This window comes from Aulostomus chinensis, chromosome 6 (assembly GCF_037954235.1).
Source record: "Aulostomus chinensis isolate RoL2024-O1b breed Wild chromosome 6, RoL_Achi_v1.0, whole genome shotgun sequence".
NCBI classification, from domain to species: domain Eukaryota; kingdom Metazoa; phylum Chordata; class Actinopteri; order Syngnathiformes; family Aulostomidae; genus Aulostomus; species Aulostomus chinensis.
The window spans coordinates 15,407,183-15,426,573 of record NC_141325.1 but is presented as its reverse complement, the minus strand read 5'-3'; the positions used below and the strand labels follow the sequence as shown (position 1 = coordinate 15,426,573).

The 19,391-nt window shown below is 39.7% G+C and overlaps 1 protein-coding gene across 15 annotated transcripts in view; it reads left to right on the top strand.

The window, feature by feature from the left end:
* LOC147260272 (potassium channel subfamily T member 1-like) overlaps positions 1-19,391 on the top strand; it is a 74,352-nt gene that overhangs the window by 46,889 nt on the left and 8,072 nt on the right. For 6 of the 15 annotated variants that reach the window (XM_086206772.1, XM_086206776.1, XM_086206778.1 and 3 more), the window contains 19 exons: positions 448-584; positions 1,636-1,699; positions 1,913-2,021; positions 2,112-2,220; positions 4,711-4,860; positions 4,953-5,188; positions 6,191-6,211; positions 7,333-7,546; positions 11,579-11,684; positions 11,791-11,963; positions 12,693-12,764; positions 13,026-13,160; positions 13,375-13,486; positions 14,122-14,223; positions 14,995-15,078; positions 15,154-15,282; positions 16,442-16,462; positions 16,718-17,015; positions 19,123-19,185. In XM_086206772.1, coding sequence (XP_086062898.1) covers positions 448-584; positions 1,636-1,699; positions 1,913-2,021; positions 2,112-2,220; positions 4,711-4,860; positions 4,953-5,188; positions 6,191-6,211; positions 7,333-7,546; positions 11,579-11,684; positions 11,791-11,963; positions 12,693-12,764; positions 13,026-13,160; positions 13,375-13,486; positions 14,122-14,223; positions 14,995-15,078; positions 15,154-15,282; positions 16,442-16,462; positions 16,718-17,015; positions 19,123-19,185 — 2,335 coding nt within the window. The remainder of the gene's footprint in view (positions 1-447; positions 585-1,635; positions 1,700-1,912; positions 2,022-2,111; positions 2,221-4,710; positions 4,861-4,952; positions 5,189-6,190; positions 6,212-7,332; positions 7,547-11,578; positions 11,685-11,790; positions 11,964-12,692; positions 12,765-13,025; positions 13,161-13,374; positions 13,487-14,121; positions 14,224-14,994; positions 15,079-15,153; positions 15,283-16,441; positions 16,463-16,717; positions 17,016-19,122; positions 19,186-19,391) is intronic. The other 9 variants (XM_086206777.1, XM_086206785.1, XM_086206779.1 and 6 more) reach the window with 6 other exon arrangements.

Below are 19,391 nucleotides of genomic sequence, written 5' to 3'. Positions count from 1 at the left end.
TATGCACATCACCATGTGAGTACAAACTAGAGGTGCGCTGAGCAGCCAAATGTATATTTTGTAAATTTTTGTAGTTTTTTAACACAACACATAGAAGAAATCTTATAACACTGTACAAAGTACCCTCTTTTTTTCTCTCATTTTTCTATTTGTTGCTCATTATGATATACAGCAAAAGGATGCAATCTTGGCTTACGGTGCTCATAATCACTTATCTGTTGGTTTGACACCACAGAACATACACAGGAATACGACCCACTTTCATTCACTAATTTCCCTGCCTGGTTCCAGTGCTGACGATGCAGGATGACATCACCATCACCATCACTATCTGTCCAGTCAATGAGTTACCAGTCAATATGAATGTGATCACACCCTTAAAACAGTAACAGAATGTACCTGCATGCATTAAATGGAGCTGAGAAGAAATGTTCTCATTTCATGCAGGACTACTATGTGGTGATACTGTGCCCGACTGATATAGACATACAAGTTCGCCGTATTCTCCAGATCCCTCTATGGTCCCAGAGGGTCATATACCTGCAGGGATCTGCCCTCAAAGACCAGGACCTGATGAGGGCCAAGTGAGTAGCTACATGTACACACACATAACATCCACTTGTACCTCGATGCATAAATATGAACACGTAGTTACATCCACTTCAATCATGTAGATGAAGATGCAAATTATATTTCAACTAGAAAATAAATGCACATTCCAGGTTTTGTATTTAAATGTAGCACATAATACTTTTAGATTCATGTAAAAGAATCTCTTCTCAGTTACGTAAACTGTATATTTTTGAATCCTCCACCGACGAATTAGTCACTCAAGTGCAGTTAGACGCTCCGGTGTGATGAGATAATTGCACTTGTCTGCCCTCTGCTTGCTCATCAGTATAATAGGATTTCTCTCCATATCTTCTCACGTCAAAGGCCACACACATTGGCAGCAACTGAAATTCTCTTATTTGAATATGTTTGACCTGTCAATTTAGACGGTCAGTACCAGTAGGGCAGTTTCACTGCTGCTTAAGGAGATCATATTGCTTATTGGCAAACACTCCTGCAGTCCAGAGAGTTTTTTCAAACTTGTGGGGTAGCACTGCTCACTCCAGCCCAAGATCCTCTCCATACATTAAAGACATACTCTGAGGGATACTACAATGAATATCTGTCATGGTTTTTGCTGAAAAAATGTATAATTACCACAGTAGAATCATTAAAATTCCACCTACTCCTTCAAGAGGTATTTCTAATTATTCGAGTTAATTTGGGGGACGTATCCATCATGTCCTACTTCCATTCACAATGGTTGTTCACTGCAGTCTTCCATTTCCAACATCACACGTTTGTCTGCCAAAAATTGGACCAGGATCAACTCCAAAAATTGTGATGTCACAAATCATGCTTGCAGAACCGCACAGAGCGCAGAGAGTATTTATACTTCCATCTCTGAATGTGAAAACAGCCTTCCAGTGTCAAACTCAGCACATATAGTCGTGTGGTTCTGCGCAGTGAGAGTCAAACATTCAACTGGAGGAAGAACTTTTAACTTTGTTTGAAAAACTAACTGGACTGACCCCCGATCCTTCCTGTCACTGCTTTTTCATTTCCTCTTTGTGGCTACTTCAGGATGGATGACGCTGAGGCCTGCTTCATCCTCAGCAGCAGGAACGAGGTGGACCGAACAGCTGCCGTAAGTCACATCAGCAGTCACTTGAACTCCAGCAATAAACCTCTCTCATGTATTTTCCTTCACATCGTCCTTCCTAGAAATTTGCCCGAGATACCCTGATGTTTTACTTATGTTGGACTTGCTATTAAATACTGAGCTCGCATTTAGTCTCTGAGGAAAACTTTATGAGCCATAAACTCTGACTGCATTTGCGGTAAAATATTTTCTCATCAGGATCATCAGACGATTTTGAGGGCTTGGGCTGCCAAGGACTTTGCTCCAAATTGCCCTCTCTATGTCCAAATTCTCAAACCAGAAAATAAATTCCATGTAAAGTTTGCTGGTAAGTGCATGGGAACTACCTGGTTCTTTGTATTTCTCATTGAAAAAAATCAGTTTGGTTTTCATGCCTACTCTTAACTATTTCCATCAGATCACGTAGTGTGTGAAGAGGAGTTCAAGTATGCCATGCTAGCACTAAACTGTGTGTGCCCAGCCACGTCTACTCTAGTGACTCTCCTGGTACACACCTCCAGAGGACAGTGAGTGCACACTTTATTTTTTACATTTATTTAATTGAATTAAAGGTAGCATTTATTCACTTTTTTCACATTTGGTATGATTATCACTGCGTAAGTTATTTTTCTGACCAAAGTCAAACTACATGTATTGTACGATGACAGTGAGACTGTTAATAGCAGCTCCTGATAAAGTTAGCTTAAATACTGCTGTAGCATCAGAATAGCAAAGAAAGCTCCTGGAGGCTTTTCTAGATGGAAAAGACATTGTCACTCTTCTACCTTCTGGTTTCTACATGAGTTTGTTGGTCTGATTGGTGGAAGTTATCCAGATTGAACAACAAAGAAGCCACTTACTCCAAGCCACAGAAGTTTATTAGGTAATGTTTTGATCCGTCTGGGATAATTGTCAGTTTGAAAAGTGGGAAATACGCCCATATTTATAACCTCATATCCACTAATAGCCTAACAAGCTCAAAGAATGCAGGTGTGGTGAACCATCCAACCCAACTAGTACAGTAAATAAACATCCAAGGAAGCACACAATTAACTATTTCAACCATAGGAAAAAAGCACATAGTGTGAAAGGGAAATAAGTTGCATAACACAAGAACATATGTACAGACATTACAGTCTAGAATGTGTGATAGCATAATAAAATCCGATTCTATTGGGATATACATTACAGAGATTCAAAATGTAATTCTACCCTTAACAGTGGTGGATAGCTTTTAATAGAATGTATTTCTATTAACAATGAACTTTTCTAATGTAAGTATAAGCCACCATCCATCCATCCATCCATTTTCTTCCGCTTATTCCTGTTAAGGGTCGTGGGGGGGCTGGAGTCTATCCCAGCAGCCTTCAGGCGAGAGGCGGGGTTCACCCTGGACAGGTCACCAGTCCATCACAGGGCCAACACATAGAGACAGACAACCATTCACACTAACAGTCACACCTACAGTCAATTTAGAGTATCAATCAGCCTCGTCCCCTCTTGATGTCTTTGGACTGTGGGAGGAAGCTGGAGTACCAGAGAGAACCCACACAGGAACAGGGAGAACATGGAGACTCCACACAGAAAGATCCTGTGATGGAGCCAGGACTCAAACCCCGAACCTTCTTGCTGTGAGGCGACAGTGCTGACCACTGCACCACCGTGCCACCTATAAATAGCACACTTGCTTTGAATTTAACAATTAAATGTGTATTTTTTTTGTTGCAGGATATAAACACACAACTGCTTAACATTAAACATTTACATGTTTGATTTTTCTTTTTAATAGTGTATCAGGATTTTAAGAAGGTTACAGAAACACAGAAATGCACAGTATACTGTACATTGAAAATGTAAATAAAAAATAGAGGGAAAAGTCTGATGTTGTCATGCTGGCACCATTTTTTTCTAGAAAAAAAGGTTTTTGATATGGGCCTGTCATAGAGTGTGATAGACAGATGATACATCTAATCACCTGCCAACTTTCTGCCCTTTTTTGCTGAGGACTTTTCAGATGGTTCTGACTTGCTAGATTAAATAAAATGAGAAAGACATCAAATCATGTTGTTTCCGTTAATCAGGTTCGTGTCTCCTCTTAACATTTGTTACTACAGCTGGTAGAAAAGGTAGCTCCCCAATGACCTTTAAAACAGAACAGCTGAACCTTTTACAATACATTTCAACCATTATAGCCACAGTCACAGTCAGTCTCTGATATTTGCCTCAATGATACTTTTTCCACTTTCATTGCAGCTCAACCTTTAAGAGCAATTTTTTTTTTAAGGAAAGCTTTAACTTTCCCAGTGCACAGCTCTTTGTCAATATTTGATACCTCTATGTTTCACGACTCTCGGACAGATTGAACCCTGTGTGATGATAGGTATTACTGATGACTGCACCGTACTCTACCTTTATTTTGTTTCTGCAGTGTTGACTATTGTTCTGTCACCCCTGCAAAAACATGTCAATGTCAAGTCCGTCAGCATAACTCTTCTATGTTTGGCTATTAATCTGTCTGTGTTGCTCACCGTGTGGAAGGTGACTAATGCACCCTATCCACAGTAGACAGACAGGACATCCATTTAACTTATGCTTGCTCAAGGCAGTTATGGTGACGGGAATGGGAATAGACTTCATGATGGCAGGTGTTAAGTTAAGCAACTTTAAATTGATTAAAAGTTCTGAAAATGACAAACTGCTAAATAAAACAACCCTTTAGTTTTTAATCGTTATTGTGATCTTAATACTTGAGGCTGGGGAGTATGGGGTCATGAAAGGCAGAACAGATTTATCAGTTCATGGTAAAATTGTAGTTGCTGTCTTATATTTATTTTATGAATAGAGATGACTTTGAGGCACATTTAAAATAAAAATGTGAAATTGATGGCAGCCAAGTCATATTCTGACCTCTAATTCAAGCAGAAACCATTTCACAACTGTGCTGCTTATTGCATCAGTCCATCAGTCAACGTTTCTGAATCAAAAATGTCAGTAACATTCTGATGATGCTATTCCAGGGAAGGACAGTTGTCACCAGAACAGTGGCAGAGGACTTATGGACGATGCTCTGGAAATGAAGTCTACCACATCCGTTTGTGTGACAGCAAGTTTTTCGGGGAGTATGATGGAAAAAGTTTCACCTATGCCTCCTTCCACGCTCATAAAAAGTTAGTAAAACTTCCTCCATCAATACATCTCAGTGTCATGCTCTTCTTTATGAAAGCATTAGTAATGCAGCTCATTCTGTTGTACCCTCCAGGTATGGGGTATGTCTGATCGGGGTGAAGAGGGAGGACAACAAGAGCATCCTGCTGAACCCCGGCCCCCGCCACATTATGGCTGCCACTGACACCTGCTACTACATCAACATCACCAAAGAGGAGAATTCAGCCTTCATCTTCAAACAGGAGGAGAAGCACAACAAGAGCCTGCCGGTCACCGGCCTCTATGACCCCCCCTCCAGGCTGCCTGTTCACAGCATCATTGCCAGCATGGGTGAGTCAGAGAAGATGTACAAGTAGTAAAGCTGATCAGAAAGGAGGTGTAAAGCAGACAGCGCTTTTCCACAGCCACATCAGCTCCACTTTTGCATAGGTCTCACTCTGTCTGCTTCAAATGTACATATTTAAGACTGTATGTGCATCAATATGGATTTAACCATAGACTGTAAAACAAAGAATTTCCTGGTGCATTCAGGGTGCCTCCTAAACTCTGAGTTCTACGTGACTTGGCCAAAGCTTGTGAGACTTCATGGGGCATTCAGGTACACCTCATAACTCAAAAACGTACACTAGAAAGACAACAAAGGTTGTTTAAAGCAGTAAAATTATTAATAGTACTTTTTTTTTAATCAATGCATGCTGTCACTGACTTCTTATGCTTTTGATAAATTATTAATAATTTAAAAAAAGCTAAATTATATATTCAAATCATTCTGAACCGAAGTGTTGTATCCATAAACCCAACCACTTTCTTGTATCAGAAGTTTCTTGGTAATTCTGTAATAATTTTTTCATGTAGTATTACAGCATTTATAATAACTGGATGATGAAATGATGATTATAAAATGCCGAAATAATTCTTATTTTGTATTTTTGCTGTGAGGGAATTAAACAAATCAAAAAGGGATTACTGCAAAACACTAGATAGGAAACTAACACTTTTTGTGGGAAAGAGTAGCTTTGTCCCCTGGACACACAAGATAATTACACACAGAATCTTATATAAAATTGTGGCTGGTAAAATGTTAGAATTCCTTGCACTGCATACTATAAGGTTGACCATAGACTGTTTCTGTTTCTGACAAGAGAAAATTGAAGCTTTGTTGATGTTTACTAAACACAGTGAACATGTCTGAGCAGTGGCTGCGCTGCTGATGCTGTATGCTTTAGTTAACTTCGATGCACGATTGTTCTACTTACATGCTTTTTTTTTTTTTTTTTACTTTCCTGGTTGATTTTATTCACTGTGTTGTGCTTTTTCTTTGACCTGTGAAAGTTGATCAGGCCACCTCATATGGTAAGTTGAGCATGACACATCGCCTTTTTTTTTTAATAACAGTATCCGCAGATCCAATTTTATGTATTAAACACCAAATAACACAGTGATTAGTTAACGCCTCTCTTAATTCTTCAGTGTTCGCCTTTGTTCTACCAACAATGCCTCTATATATCAGTATATACTGGATATATGTATTCCACATATATCATACATCATAGTACAAGTGGCTGATATGATGTATGTCAGGGGCATACAGTATATATTCACAAACACTGTCTATATTGTTTGCATGCTTAGCTCATGGGTATTATGCATTTATTCAGAAAGCTACACATTTTCTCCTTGAGATTAAACAGAAGGGGTCAGAAAACTGTTAACACTCTCATAAATTCCAGCACATGAATGTTTTTGTTTAGGATACAGTCTGGGGTTTTTATTAAGATGAAGTTTTTGAAGATTTGACTACTGTTTTATTCTCTGTGTTCCTTGTCATTTCTCATACCATGTATGAGGGAAGCAGCCATTTTCTGTCAACCAATGTACAAGTGTGTCTTTCTTCAGGCTCCTGTTGAACTTTCCTTCGCATAATATCAAAAAAATTAAGCTGCCAAAAGTTGGGTCTAGGGGCATTATTTGGCCTGTCCTAAGGTTCAATTTGAACTGCCAGATCTAAAAATTAATTCATTAATTTAAGCATATATATTTTCACAAATTTAATGAAATGATGTGTCATAATGCATAAACGGTAATACAAAATTGATTCAAGCATTATATGAATGACAGTAGTTAATGCAGTTTTGTTTCTTGTGAGGTAAAATCATCTTCTTTCCATTAACCAAGAAAATTTAAAAGAGGCAGAGGGCTCTACACAAATAGTTGGTAACAACTTTTGGCATACCATTAAGTTTGGGTTCTGGCCTTTCAAGAGGAAAGGTTTGGGCACCCATGTTTTAGGAATATAAACTCCATATTCTTTGAATAAATGATAAACTACTGACAGCGAAGGTTACACACAGCTAGTTAAATGGATCTTCCAATATTTTGTCTTATGTGGTTTATCAAACCATTCAAACTGTTATATGTAATGTAGGCAGCTCCTCAGTGGAGTCCATCTTATAAACCTGTGTGTTTTCTCTCAGGTACCGTAGCTATAGATCTCCAAAACCCTGATCCCCCCGAGGAAAGCACTAAGCTCACCCTGCCAACGGAGAATGGCGCTGGGAGCCGGAGGCCAAGCATCGCGCCCGTCCTGGAGATCGCTGATTCCTCAGCCATTTTACCATGTGACCTCCTGAGTGACCAATCAGAGGATGAGACCAACCAGTCAGATGAGGAGGGCTCTGTAGGATCAGAGTAAGCGATGCAGCTGAGATATAAGATGTATTTGTAGGAGAAAAAATATTTAAATCTCCTAGAAGTCGACTAGGACAGGATTGATGTCACCTCTTCACCTCCTCCTCTTCATGTCACCGAGGAGAGATTTATGAGGTTGTAAGAGGTGTTTAACAAGTGAGCCTGGACGCTGCAAAGTGCTGATGTGACAATGATGAATGTGTGACAGGGGGGTCATCAGTTTCCCTCTCATCTACAGCGTCCTTAAATAAACCCTCACGCCTCCACACACATTTATCAAAAGGCCAGACACATAGCTGCCATGGAGGGTCAGCAGGTCAGAGGAAATCCCATCCACTTACATCTCTTACTCAGTATGTGGTTTCCTTACACTTTTGATATTAGGACATCTGAAAATGTGTATTTCAGCACATCAACCTGACCAGCTGATGTGATGTCCTCTAAATATAATGTAGTTCTGTCCCGCTCATGTGCGTTGACCTATCCTGAGGACCTGCCATTACATAACAGGTTACATGGTTGTTTACAGACACGAGCAGGTTGGTGTGGACCACACCACTCTCTCCCTGAAATGGCTTATTTGAACAATGATGACATTGAATTTTTTTAAGTCAGTTGCTTTTTTTTTTTTTTATATAATTTCTGCCTTTAACATGATTAGCTTGGTAAGTTATATGGTCTTAGCTGAAGTTATTATACTCTGTCAGCTTCTCGTCCTCTTTATAGGATAAAATCAATTTAACTATGAAAATTCCATCACAGTCTTAGCACTGATCTGTCCTCTAATCTACTCTTGTGGTAACACTTACAAATAATAAGGGTACAGTAGTAACAGTGAAGCAATGCTTAGTTGTAGAGTGCAAGGTAAGAATAACTAAACAAAATTAAATGTTTATTTTTGCTGATCCCAAAGTGACCCTTATTTTTCCATCCATCTTTGATGTAACCTGCAACACCCTTAGTCAATGAGCACTAGACACATTAGTTAACTGTCAGCTAATGGTTAACTAAGTATTTATAACAGGTAATGTATTATAATGTGCTCTCTTGTGTGCTAACATTAGCAGAGCAACTGGATTAACGACTTCATATTGCAGTTACACAGAGATACAAGTGAAGTGACAAAGGTATGTTAAGTCACCAGCAGGGGTAAACAGCTGCTTCCTCCCACAGGACGCAAATTAGAGACTGTAAATAGCCCAGAGGTGTGACTGAGTATGAGTGGTTGTCTGTCTTGATATGTCAAACCTGTGTTTGATTGGTCCAGCCCCTTTAGACCCTGTACATGATAAGCAATATACATCATAAATGCTTGGATGGTAGTAATGCTCCCCTCCAAAAGAACATCCATCCATCCATCCATCCATCCAACCAACCATCCATCTTCTTCCACTTATCCTGTTAAGGGTCACGGGGGGGCTGGAGCCTATCCCAGCAGCTTTCGGGTGAGAGGTGGGGTTCACCCTGGACAGGTCACCAGTCCATCACAGGGCCAACACATAGAGACAGACAACCATTCACACTAACAGTCACACCTACGGTCAATTTAGAGTATCAATCAGCCTCGTCCCCTCTTGATGTCTTTGGACTGTGGGAGGAAGCTGGAGTACCAGAGAGAACCCACACAGGAACAGGGAGAACATGGAGACTCCACACAGGAAGATCCTATGTCGCAGCGCGTGCCAGAGCCAGGACTCGAACCTTCTTGCTGTGAGGCGACAGCACTAACCACTGCACCACCGTGCAGCCTTCCAAAAGAACAGGGTGTCCAATTCCTTCATTTTTACTTTACATTAAAACATTTGGGTTTGACATTGAGCGATGAATATGGGACAAAAGATCAGCATTTCCCCATCATCTGTTACTTCATCAATGAAGTTAACGAGCCGTGCCAGAAGAAGCCGTGCAAACCCAAGCAATGACATTACCTCCACCATGTTTCACAGATGAGCTTGTGTTTTCTGGGATCATGAGCAGATCCTTTCTTTTCATTTCCAAAGGTTAATCTTTGTCTCATCAGTCCATAAAACTTTGTCCCAACATTTTTTAGGCTTTTCTGTGTACTGTTCAGAAAATTCCACTCCTCTCTCTTCCTATTATTTTTGCGAATGAGCGGTTATGCATCTTCTGGTGTCGCCTCAGTACTTTTTTTTCGAGAAGTCCTCTGTGAACAGTGGTTTGTGACACTTCCACTTCTGCTCTCTGGAGGTTGATGGTGATGTCATGGGTTGTCTTTCCAGCTCTCACAATGTTTCTGTCGTCCACTGCTAATGTTTTCCTTAATCTGTCCTTTCAACATCTGTTGCTTAGGACACCAGTGGTGTCTCGCATCTTCAGGACATTCCAAATGGTTGTATTGGTTATAGCCAATGGTTGTGCAATGGTTCTAATTGATTTTCAATCTGCTTCAAAATTGCTTGTTTTTCTCCCATAGAGAGCTCTCTGGGTGTCATGTTGGTTACACCTCTTAACTATAAATGCAGCCTAAACAGGCAAAATCTAAAGCTTGCACTGAGAGGAGACATTCAGCACTATTTCTTGTTTGAATTATCAGCTTAATAGGGCAACAGAAAACACCCGTCAGTCACATGGTCTAATAGTTTTGCTCATATGAAAAATGGGTGAGTTAAAAAAAATAAAAGCTGCCCTCTGAGTTGTGCATCAGATCTAGATGTAAATTCCTGGAAATAAAAGCTGAAATGCTGGTATTTGGTCTCATATTCATCTCTTGCTGTCAAACCCAAATGTTTTCAGTGTACAGTAAAATATGGGAATTAGACTCGCTGCTCCAATACTTTTGGAGGAGAGTGTATTTACTGCCCAAACCTGCAGTAATGTTACTTTTTAGCTCTAAAAGCAGCCGTCTGTTTTATTTATCTGCATATATTAAATACAATGTCCTGTGCAGACAAGTAGCACTGACCTTCCTCGTATTATCTTATTAAATTTCTTCATTGTTTTTTCATGTTTTCATCCCTCCTCAGGAGGGGATGTAGCAAAGACAGAGGGTAGTCACTCTGAACCTGGTTTCACGTGGTGCCAAACATGCTCACATGCGCACTGCCTGAAAGCCAGACTCAGCCAGCGCTCCATCGTACTAACCTCCCCATCGGAAAGTGTACCCATTCACTTCATACACACACGTCCCTCCAGCATCCTCCACTGCACTTCTGCAATCTCAGGGTGCACCACACACCCATCATATTGATCATTACCCTTCATCTCTTTCATCAAATTAACACAATTAACGCACGATCATACTTGGAAGCTGTTCATAATAGTCATCGTCTGATTCGCTGGCCACTGATAAGCTCTCCTGAAACATTTGTGGATCTTTCTCTAGGATGTATCAGTGGTGGTAATTAGTGAAGGGCAGGCGCTTCTTAATCAGATTTATCCTACAGTTTCAGGTCACAAGTTCGTTTCTCTAACCAGGCCACCACTCCATCCCTGACCCAGACACCACTGGTTTTCCAAAGACTGGACATAATAGCCCTCCTTACCTCTAAGCCTCTGTGCTCCATTATGCTTGTGTAGTTTTTCTGCAATAGTTTTCAGGTGTAGTGACCGGGAAAATTATGCAGTGGCTGGGAAAATGATGCAGCTGCTGTAGCGTGTGTCTGGGAGAAACTCACACGGTCCCACAGTGCCATCATGTGGGAATGATGGGGAAATGCAGTTGTAAACAAAGTTAAAATCTATTTTACTAAACATTACAAATTTAAAAACTATCAGAATATGAAAAACTTGAATTGTTTCTGTGGTTGAGCAGAAATTAAGTGCTTTGAATTAGAAATGTCAGACATCTGAACAATGCAGCTGCACAATTACATAAACTGAAAAGTTGGATATTTTTGAAACATTAAGCACTTGGATAAATGGCATAATAATTTGTCAGTACAGCTTTAAAGTGTTTTTTGTGTAAATTATAGTTCCTGAAGGCAAAAAGTAGTAAAAAATATGTGTTGTAAGCAGTTTGAAAGTCGCTGTTTTCTAGAGATATAAATGTCTTCTTTTTGTTCTCCCTCCCAGTTTTGTGAAGGGCTACCCTCCCAACTCACCCTACATTGGCAGCTCTCCAACTCTGTGCCATCTCCTACCACAGAAAGCTCCATTCTGCTGCCTGCGTCTCGACAAGGTGAATTCACATCCAAGACCCATCAAAACCGACTTAACCTCCAAACAAAAGCTGTTATATCATCTTAAATCTCAGGAAAACTCAAACCTGTTGCATCCCTATTTAGGGCTGTACACATAACAGCTTTGAAGATGCCAAGGCGTACGGCTTCAAGAATAAGCTGATCATAGTGTCTGCAGAGACGGCGGGAAATGGTCTGTACAACTTTATTGTCCCTCTGCGAGCATACTATCGGCCCAGGAAAGAGCTGAACCCCATAGTGCTCCTGTTGGACAACAAGTAAGAAGCACAACTGTTCCCTTATGCACATATAATGCAATCAATATCAGATGGAATGCTTATCCACTACTTGATTAGCATATGAGTTGACAATTAATCAAGCAGGTCTTTATTCGGTTCTTAGTTCGCGTCTGTGCGTGGATGTCACAAACACTGAATGCTGATGGGTTTAATAATTCTCTTTTTTGCGTCATAATTGTACATTTCTATCACTTCAGACTTTATGTACATGGATAAATCTTGCCATAAAATGGAGAAATAGTTTAACATTACCAGAGGCAACGGCAACACAAATTGGGCGTGGTAATCTTTATTAAGAGCAGTTGAACTATTTAAGAATCTGCTGGTATTTTTCACAGCACTGTATGTCCACTTTCACTAAAGTAAACTTTTACTCCAGAGGAGGAAGAACGAATACTTCTGAATTATTCAGTGTTTGTGTGTGTTTTAGGATATCTATACGTTTGTGTGGCCAAATCTTTGCTTTAGCTGAAATCAATAACAAAGCTCAAACTACGTAACATCCAACAGTTTCCATAGTAACCACTGAAATCCTCTCATCTCACCACTAATTAACTGCACTGTTTTTTTTTTAATACAGCAAACAATTCTGCCCCTCCCTAGACAACAAACTCATTCAAGGAAATAACATCCTCGATGGCATCATCTGAGGTTTTGCAATGCACTCATTTGGGATGGTAATTTGTGATGTTTCCTGTTTTACTTCAGACTCGACAACGACTTCTTAGAGGCCATTTGCTGCTTCCCAATGGTATACTACATGGTCGGCACCATCGATAAGTAGGTGGTCGAGGATAATAAAAAAATGTTTGAATTTATTTAATGAATGAATCTGGGTTGTGCCCAGGATCAAACATTACGTACAACATACTGTTCACTAAATGAACAATCAGTTCATCCACTCTTGTTTGTCATGTGTTTTGTCTTTTGTTTTGAATTTTTTTATTTTTTATTTTTACCATGTCAAGTGTAACATATCTCTGAAAACACTGCAAATTTCAGAGCAGGTAGATAAAACAAACTCACTTATACATTTTACAGTTTGGACAATCTGCTGCAGTGTGGTATAATCTATGCTGATAACTTGGTGGTTGTGGACAAGGAGAGCACCATGAGTGCTGAAGAGGACTACATGGCAGACGCCAAGACCATCGTAAATGTCCAGACTATGTTCAGGTAACAAGGAGAGAGTAATTTACAATGTAGAAAAGAAAAAAATAACTTAATTTCGATAATAGAACTCCACATTTCTTCAACTTTTGTCAATACGATGCTGTGATTTGCCAGAATGGAGAATTAATTGACAGTTACAAGTGTTTTTAAAGATGAAGTGGAGTTGCCAAACCTCTTCGCTTACACCTCTCCCTCTCATGTTCTCCCTGTTTCTCAGACTGTTCCCGAGTCTCAGCATCATCACGGAGCTCACACACCCGTCCAACATGAGGTTCATGCAGTTCCGAGCCAAGGACTGCTACTCACTCGCTCTCTCCAAGCTGGAGAAGGTGAGCGCTTCACCTTGGGGGACATTTGAGAAATGTTTCATCTGAAAGATGGATTCCTGTGGCAGCCGTAGGGGATTATTGATTTATTAAAAAATAAAAAACAGGTTTCATATGGTCATGAAAAACCAGGAAAAGTCATGTCATCTAAAAAGATTTCCAGCTTAAAAACGTTAAAAGGTAAATTGATGAACACGTGAATATTCTAGTATGTGTCGTTCATTCATATCAGTATTGATTTACTTTAATTTTTAATGTATCAAACGTGTGGCTTGTGATTCATTTTATATTAAATATATATTGAATATTCTCCAGTAAATTTTGAAATGGAATTTTCAGATGTTGCAGAGAATATGAAAAATTTTCCCATCAGTTTTCAGATTTTTAAACTGAATGATAAAAATGTATCAGAATCCTGATAAAATTGTTAATATCTTTTACCTGGCTTGAGACATAAGGCCTCAGGTTATCATGGGTCAGCTTGTAGAGAAGTTTTCTATTTTCATGCCCTAATGAGTCTTTTTTTCTTCTACTCCTACTGTAGCTTCTCCAACACTCACTTTTAAGAGGGAACGAAAGCAATAGTTCAGTCAACATAACAGGACAAACTGTTATTTTTTTCTTGTTCCTCTCCTCAGATAGAGCGAGATAAGGGCTCCAACCTGGCATTCATGTTCCGCTTGCCGTTTGCTGCGGGCAGGGTGTTCAGTATCAGCATGCTGGATACGCTGCTATACCAGGTGGGATGACTGTTTTTGATGTTGAACTCATGGAAAATGTCAAGATAAATATGAGCTGAAAGATGTGTTTGTGTGGGATTTAGTGACGTCCAGCTGTGAGGCAGCAGAATTGAAGCCAACTGAATACACCTTTTCAGATTAAAAGTTCATAAGAGCACAAGTAAATAAAGAGCACAGTGTACAAATATAGTATGACCCCTCCTTATCCAAGCTGGTAGGTGTTATAACAGAACCTAAACAGTATCTCTCCGTGATATTTTGGCATTTTCATACCCATAGTAGACATGCTGAGGAAACGTTACACAGCATATAAATCTGAATATGCCATGTTTGTCTATTCTGGGCTACTGTAAACTGTATGAAAATGGTAGGACATGGTCACAGTGATGTCACGCTATCAACTCTGTCTAATTGTCTCAAGTCTAAACAAATTTATCTCAGCAAATGTTGAACTTCACCATTTTTATTTGATTTATTTGCAAAACAATAAAACAGACAATAAGAAAACAAATAGAACAAATAGTGCAAATTTAACCTCCCCTAGAGGGTTTTAGAGGTATCTCACCTAAATAAACAACACAAACAATAAACCAAAGACATAAAAAGCAATGAATAAGGTAGAAAACTGATGTAATATGGGAATAAGTTATGTGCCCACCAGCAAGATAGAGTCATCGATATGGAAAACCGAATAAAACTAAAATTCAAAGTAGTTTTGCAGCTGAGCTTCACCTGGAGTTTCGACCACAGTGCTTCTGTGTGTTCCTACAGTCGTTTGTGAAGGACTACATGATCGCCATCACCAGGCTTCTTCTCGGTCTGGATACGACGCCTGGTTCAGGCTACCTGTGTGTCGTAAGTTGCCCTCCTCTGTAAGTTAGAGTAAACAACCGTGAGTCCTGCATCACCCTGATTTCTGTCCTCCCTCAGATGAAGGTCACAGAAGAAGACCTGTGGATCAGGACGTACGGCAGACTCTTCCAGAAACTTTGTTCGTCCAGCGCTGAGATCCCCATTGGGATCTATCGCAGCGAGTCACACATGTTCTCCAGCTCGGAGGCAAGTTCACTGTGATCAGATATCTGCTGGCTGGCTTCACCTCTGGCTTCTGGTTTTGCCTCAGCATAGGAACATCTCCACACATTCTCCATGCTCTGATCAAATCTTCACTTTCAAAAACAGCTCTGCTTCTAATTTTTATCGCGGTTATTCTCCCACTTTTTCTTGTTCCTTTTCTACCGTTCATTCATCTTCTTTCATACTTCTTATTATTGTTATTCGTTACGGAGCCTGGAGGGCTCTTTTTTTTTCTTGTAGGAGGAAAACAAGTGTACATTTTTAGGCCATGAGATACAACGTGGACCCTCAACGTAGTTATTTTATACTTTTGGACACGTTATATCATGTGGCCTGTTTTTTCTCTCTCTCTGCCCTCAAACACACGTCCTCTCTTTGGCCGTTCCAGAGCTCCGAATCTTCTTTAGATTGGACAAACCATCTCAGCCCCATTCACTGCTCCTCATTTAATAGAGAAGTACTCTAGTAGTGATATAATTGATTCTATAGCAGCATCGAGGCTCACCTCTTGCTCACCTGACTGAACACTCATTCGTCTGAGCTACTGTGGTTCAGCCACTATCTTGAAGCCTGGTAAGATGGAGTCTTGTGTGAATCCAGCTGCCTTGTGAGGCAACATTTCTCCTTCCTCCTCATTTCTTTTCTAAACTCAAGATCCCTCTCCACGCTTCCTGTCCCCATTGAACCATTATTCCAAGCCACATTACTTATTCCTCCTTGTTCTTATACTCTTTATTCTCCATCATTCGTACTCTTTTTGGCAGCTCTTGCTTCTCTTTGCTTCTGCTTTTCTTTCTTTATTTTTCCTTTAGTTACACTGCTACATTAGCTAATGCCACTATGTTGAGATCATTTATAGGAGAGCATTATCTGCCAGAGCAGAGTAGTATTCAACATCTTTGGCTAAATGTTTTTAATTATGACTGTTATTATAATATGAGTAAATTAATGGTTCTTTATATATTTGGTCGGTTACATTAGTGGCTGACAAGTCCATTTCCTGCTATTAAATAGTAAATAATAAATATTTACTATTTCTTGTGCTGATTTTGAGGCTTTTGATAAGTTTTGTTTGCTTTGTATGGCCGCATCTTTCATTGCATTTCTTTTTGTATGGATGTCTGGTCCTCTTCTATTACAGTGCAAAGACAGTTATGTACAGGTAAGAAGTGAATTTGCTTGTTTGAAAGTTCTACAGTCCTCGCTGAAAGCATGCAATGATGAATACTTCTGGCATTTATCAATATAAACCTCATCATAGCCACACCCGATAATTCAAGCTACTGCAAATAGAGCTCAGAAAAGCATATCCAACTAAATATTACTTTTAATATCACAGAAATTACAATTATTCCCCAAAAAAACTAAAATACCAAAGGAGGTTGTGGCATTTAACACCTTGGCTGTCCTCACCTAGTCTCAGGTGTCCATCAATGTGGAGCAGGGTGAGGAGCAACGTGATCGCAGGGAATCCTGGAAGGAAAAGACGGCCCACAGAAACTCCACCACTAGCGACCAGTCGGAACACCCCCTGCTGAGGAAGAAGAGCATGCAGTGGGCACGGCGTCTGAGCAGGAAGAACACCAAACCGTCAAGCAGGGCAGAGCGCATCTCGCAGCAGCGACTCAACATGTATCGCCGCTCTGAGCGTCAGGAGCTGTCCGAGCTGGTCAAGAACCGCATGAAGCACCTGGGCCTACCCACTGTGGGATACGGTAAGTAGAGATGATGTATTTGCTATTTTAAATGTTCAATTCAATATTTAAAATTCAAATGAAATATGCAAATTCAATTTATGGAATATCAAAAAAAAAATATACTTCAGCTGGTTTAAAAATGTGATTTTAAAGTAAGTTTTATCCCATGTTTATAAAAAGGAATAATAATGAAATGTTACTGTTTTTGGCAGATTGGAGTTCTGTTTACATGTAATTTGTTGTACACAATGTGTTTCTTCAGGGTCACAGCAACTTTGAATCTACCTAACAATTAAGAGGGTGGAGCTTCAGAATCTAAAAAAGGCGAGCAAACATAGTAGTCTGACATACAAAAACAAACGCTGAGTGCACGTCTTTATGTAAATAAGATAATTATTGCATATTTTGGATAATAAAGTGATTTACGTTTCATAGGAGAGCAACTTGAGGAATTTTCATACCATACAAAACCTGGTTCAAATGTACATAGCGACTTATTTGTAAAGTGACACAATTTTTTTAGTTTATTAGGTCTACCTAAATGAAACTGATGCGGTGCAGAACATCAGTCCAAAAAAAAAGATATTTCCTTCATAAAAATGTGTGCGATGTTCTCTACCACTGCTTACCAAATGAAAGAATAGCCTGCTTTTTTCTGTTACTTCCAACTGTTCCCAGTTATTCAGATAAATTAATCCCATCGCTCACCATGAATGTTTTATGATTATATATTTTTGCTCGTACGGTACAATGTAAAACCTGCCTCATGGTTAACAAATGCTTTTGCCTTGATTTTTGCTAGTATTTAAAGGGACTGGCGACTCATAGGCTAGCATTGGTTTTGACGCCTGCTTTCGGGATTTTTAGCCCCATCATGAAGTCAAAACCCAGCAACAAACGTGAAAACTGTGATTCTTTAGCTCCACCAACTGAGTCAACCAATGAAACAGTTTCTGCCATGAGTGTCAGTTGTTGTTTTGATAAAACTCCAATCTGTGTTCCACACATTCTGTCTCATCCTGTTGCCTATTCAGATGTGATGGTGTGGGCGTCAGTTGTCCAGATCATTAACAACATCTTCATATTCACCATTAACCTCCACCACATAAGTGATTGTCATCAGTCGCTTCCCTTTCACACATGCCTCGTTTCACTGTCATGATCATACCAACACAGGGTTTCCATGGGTCCTTCTGAATTTTGAAAACACGTGCAATAGAGTTCTTAAAAATTGATTGGATTTTAAAGGTCCTTTCTCAAGTTGCATAAATGTCAGTCTGGTTTTTAAGTGTGTTTTTGGGAACACTTTGTTTTGATCAGGCTATAAAAAAAAAAACCCACAAAATCACTATGGAACCAATAATGCCAGCCAGTGTGTCACTGTGTGGGCTAATGTGGAGCCGTTTCTCATCAAAAATAACCACTTTTACGGGACAAACGTGTTTACCTTCTTTTAGCACAAGTAAGTTTAACAAGATTTTACGGGAAAACTTTACCGCTGCACCTCATTCAAGAAAATATCAATAAATTCGTTCACTTTTCTGGCTCTTAGACTTCGCGCATATGCTATTGATGCAAAATAGGTTTTAGATTATATTCACAATGGTCCTGAAACCTGCAGAAACCCTTCAACACGTGGGTGTGAAAAAGGTCAGGCATGAAGATGCAGGAGCACTGAACCTTCGTCTCAATTGCATAAATCACAATTGCCTGCATTATGACCTGCTCACTTCTGTTTTTCAGTTCTTCTCTCCTCCCAGCTTCACGCTTACAAACACAAGCAGAATCATGCTCCAGACGATGTGTTGCACTTGCTGAATATATAATGTGTAACATGTCAATTAAATTGCTTTCAGGAAGAACCCCAAAAGCTCAAGATCTTCTTGACCATGAATGTCAGTGAGGATAACAAGTGACAGATGAATAATTTGGAAGTGATTCTGTGCATACACCAATGCATGGCTTCTCATTTTCTTTTTGCATTGCTCACACCTTTTTTAAGGAGTTCTTTTTGAAACTGCAAATGCATTAGCTCCCTGCCTGATTTGTTTTCTTCCCCCCCCCTTCTCTTTTTTCTCCTTTCTCTCTCTGACTCTTCTATCTTCCCCCTCCTTTTGGCTTTTAGAGGATGTTTCTAATCTCACTGCGAGCGATGTCATGAATCGAGTAAATCTAGGATATTTGCAAGGTAATTTGTGTGCTGTTTGTAACTCATTAACAACATGTGGGTGGTTACGTCCATCTCTGTGGAGAAAGGAGTTGTCCTTTCGCCAGCATCCATTGAAGAATAGCGAAGTGAATTTATCCGTAGAAGTACAAAACCACATATGTAGATTTCTGTTTTTGTTTCATTTTCAATTTTAGGTAATTATAATTAAACCAATCAGTTCATTG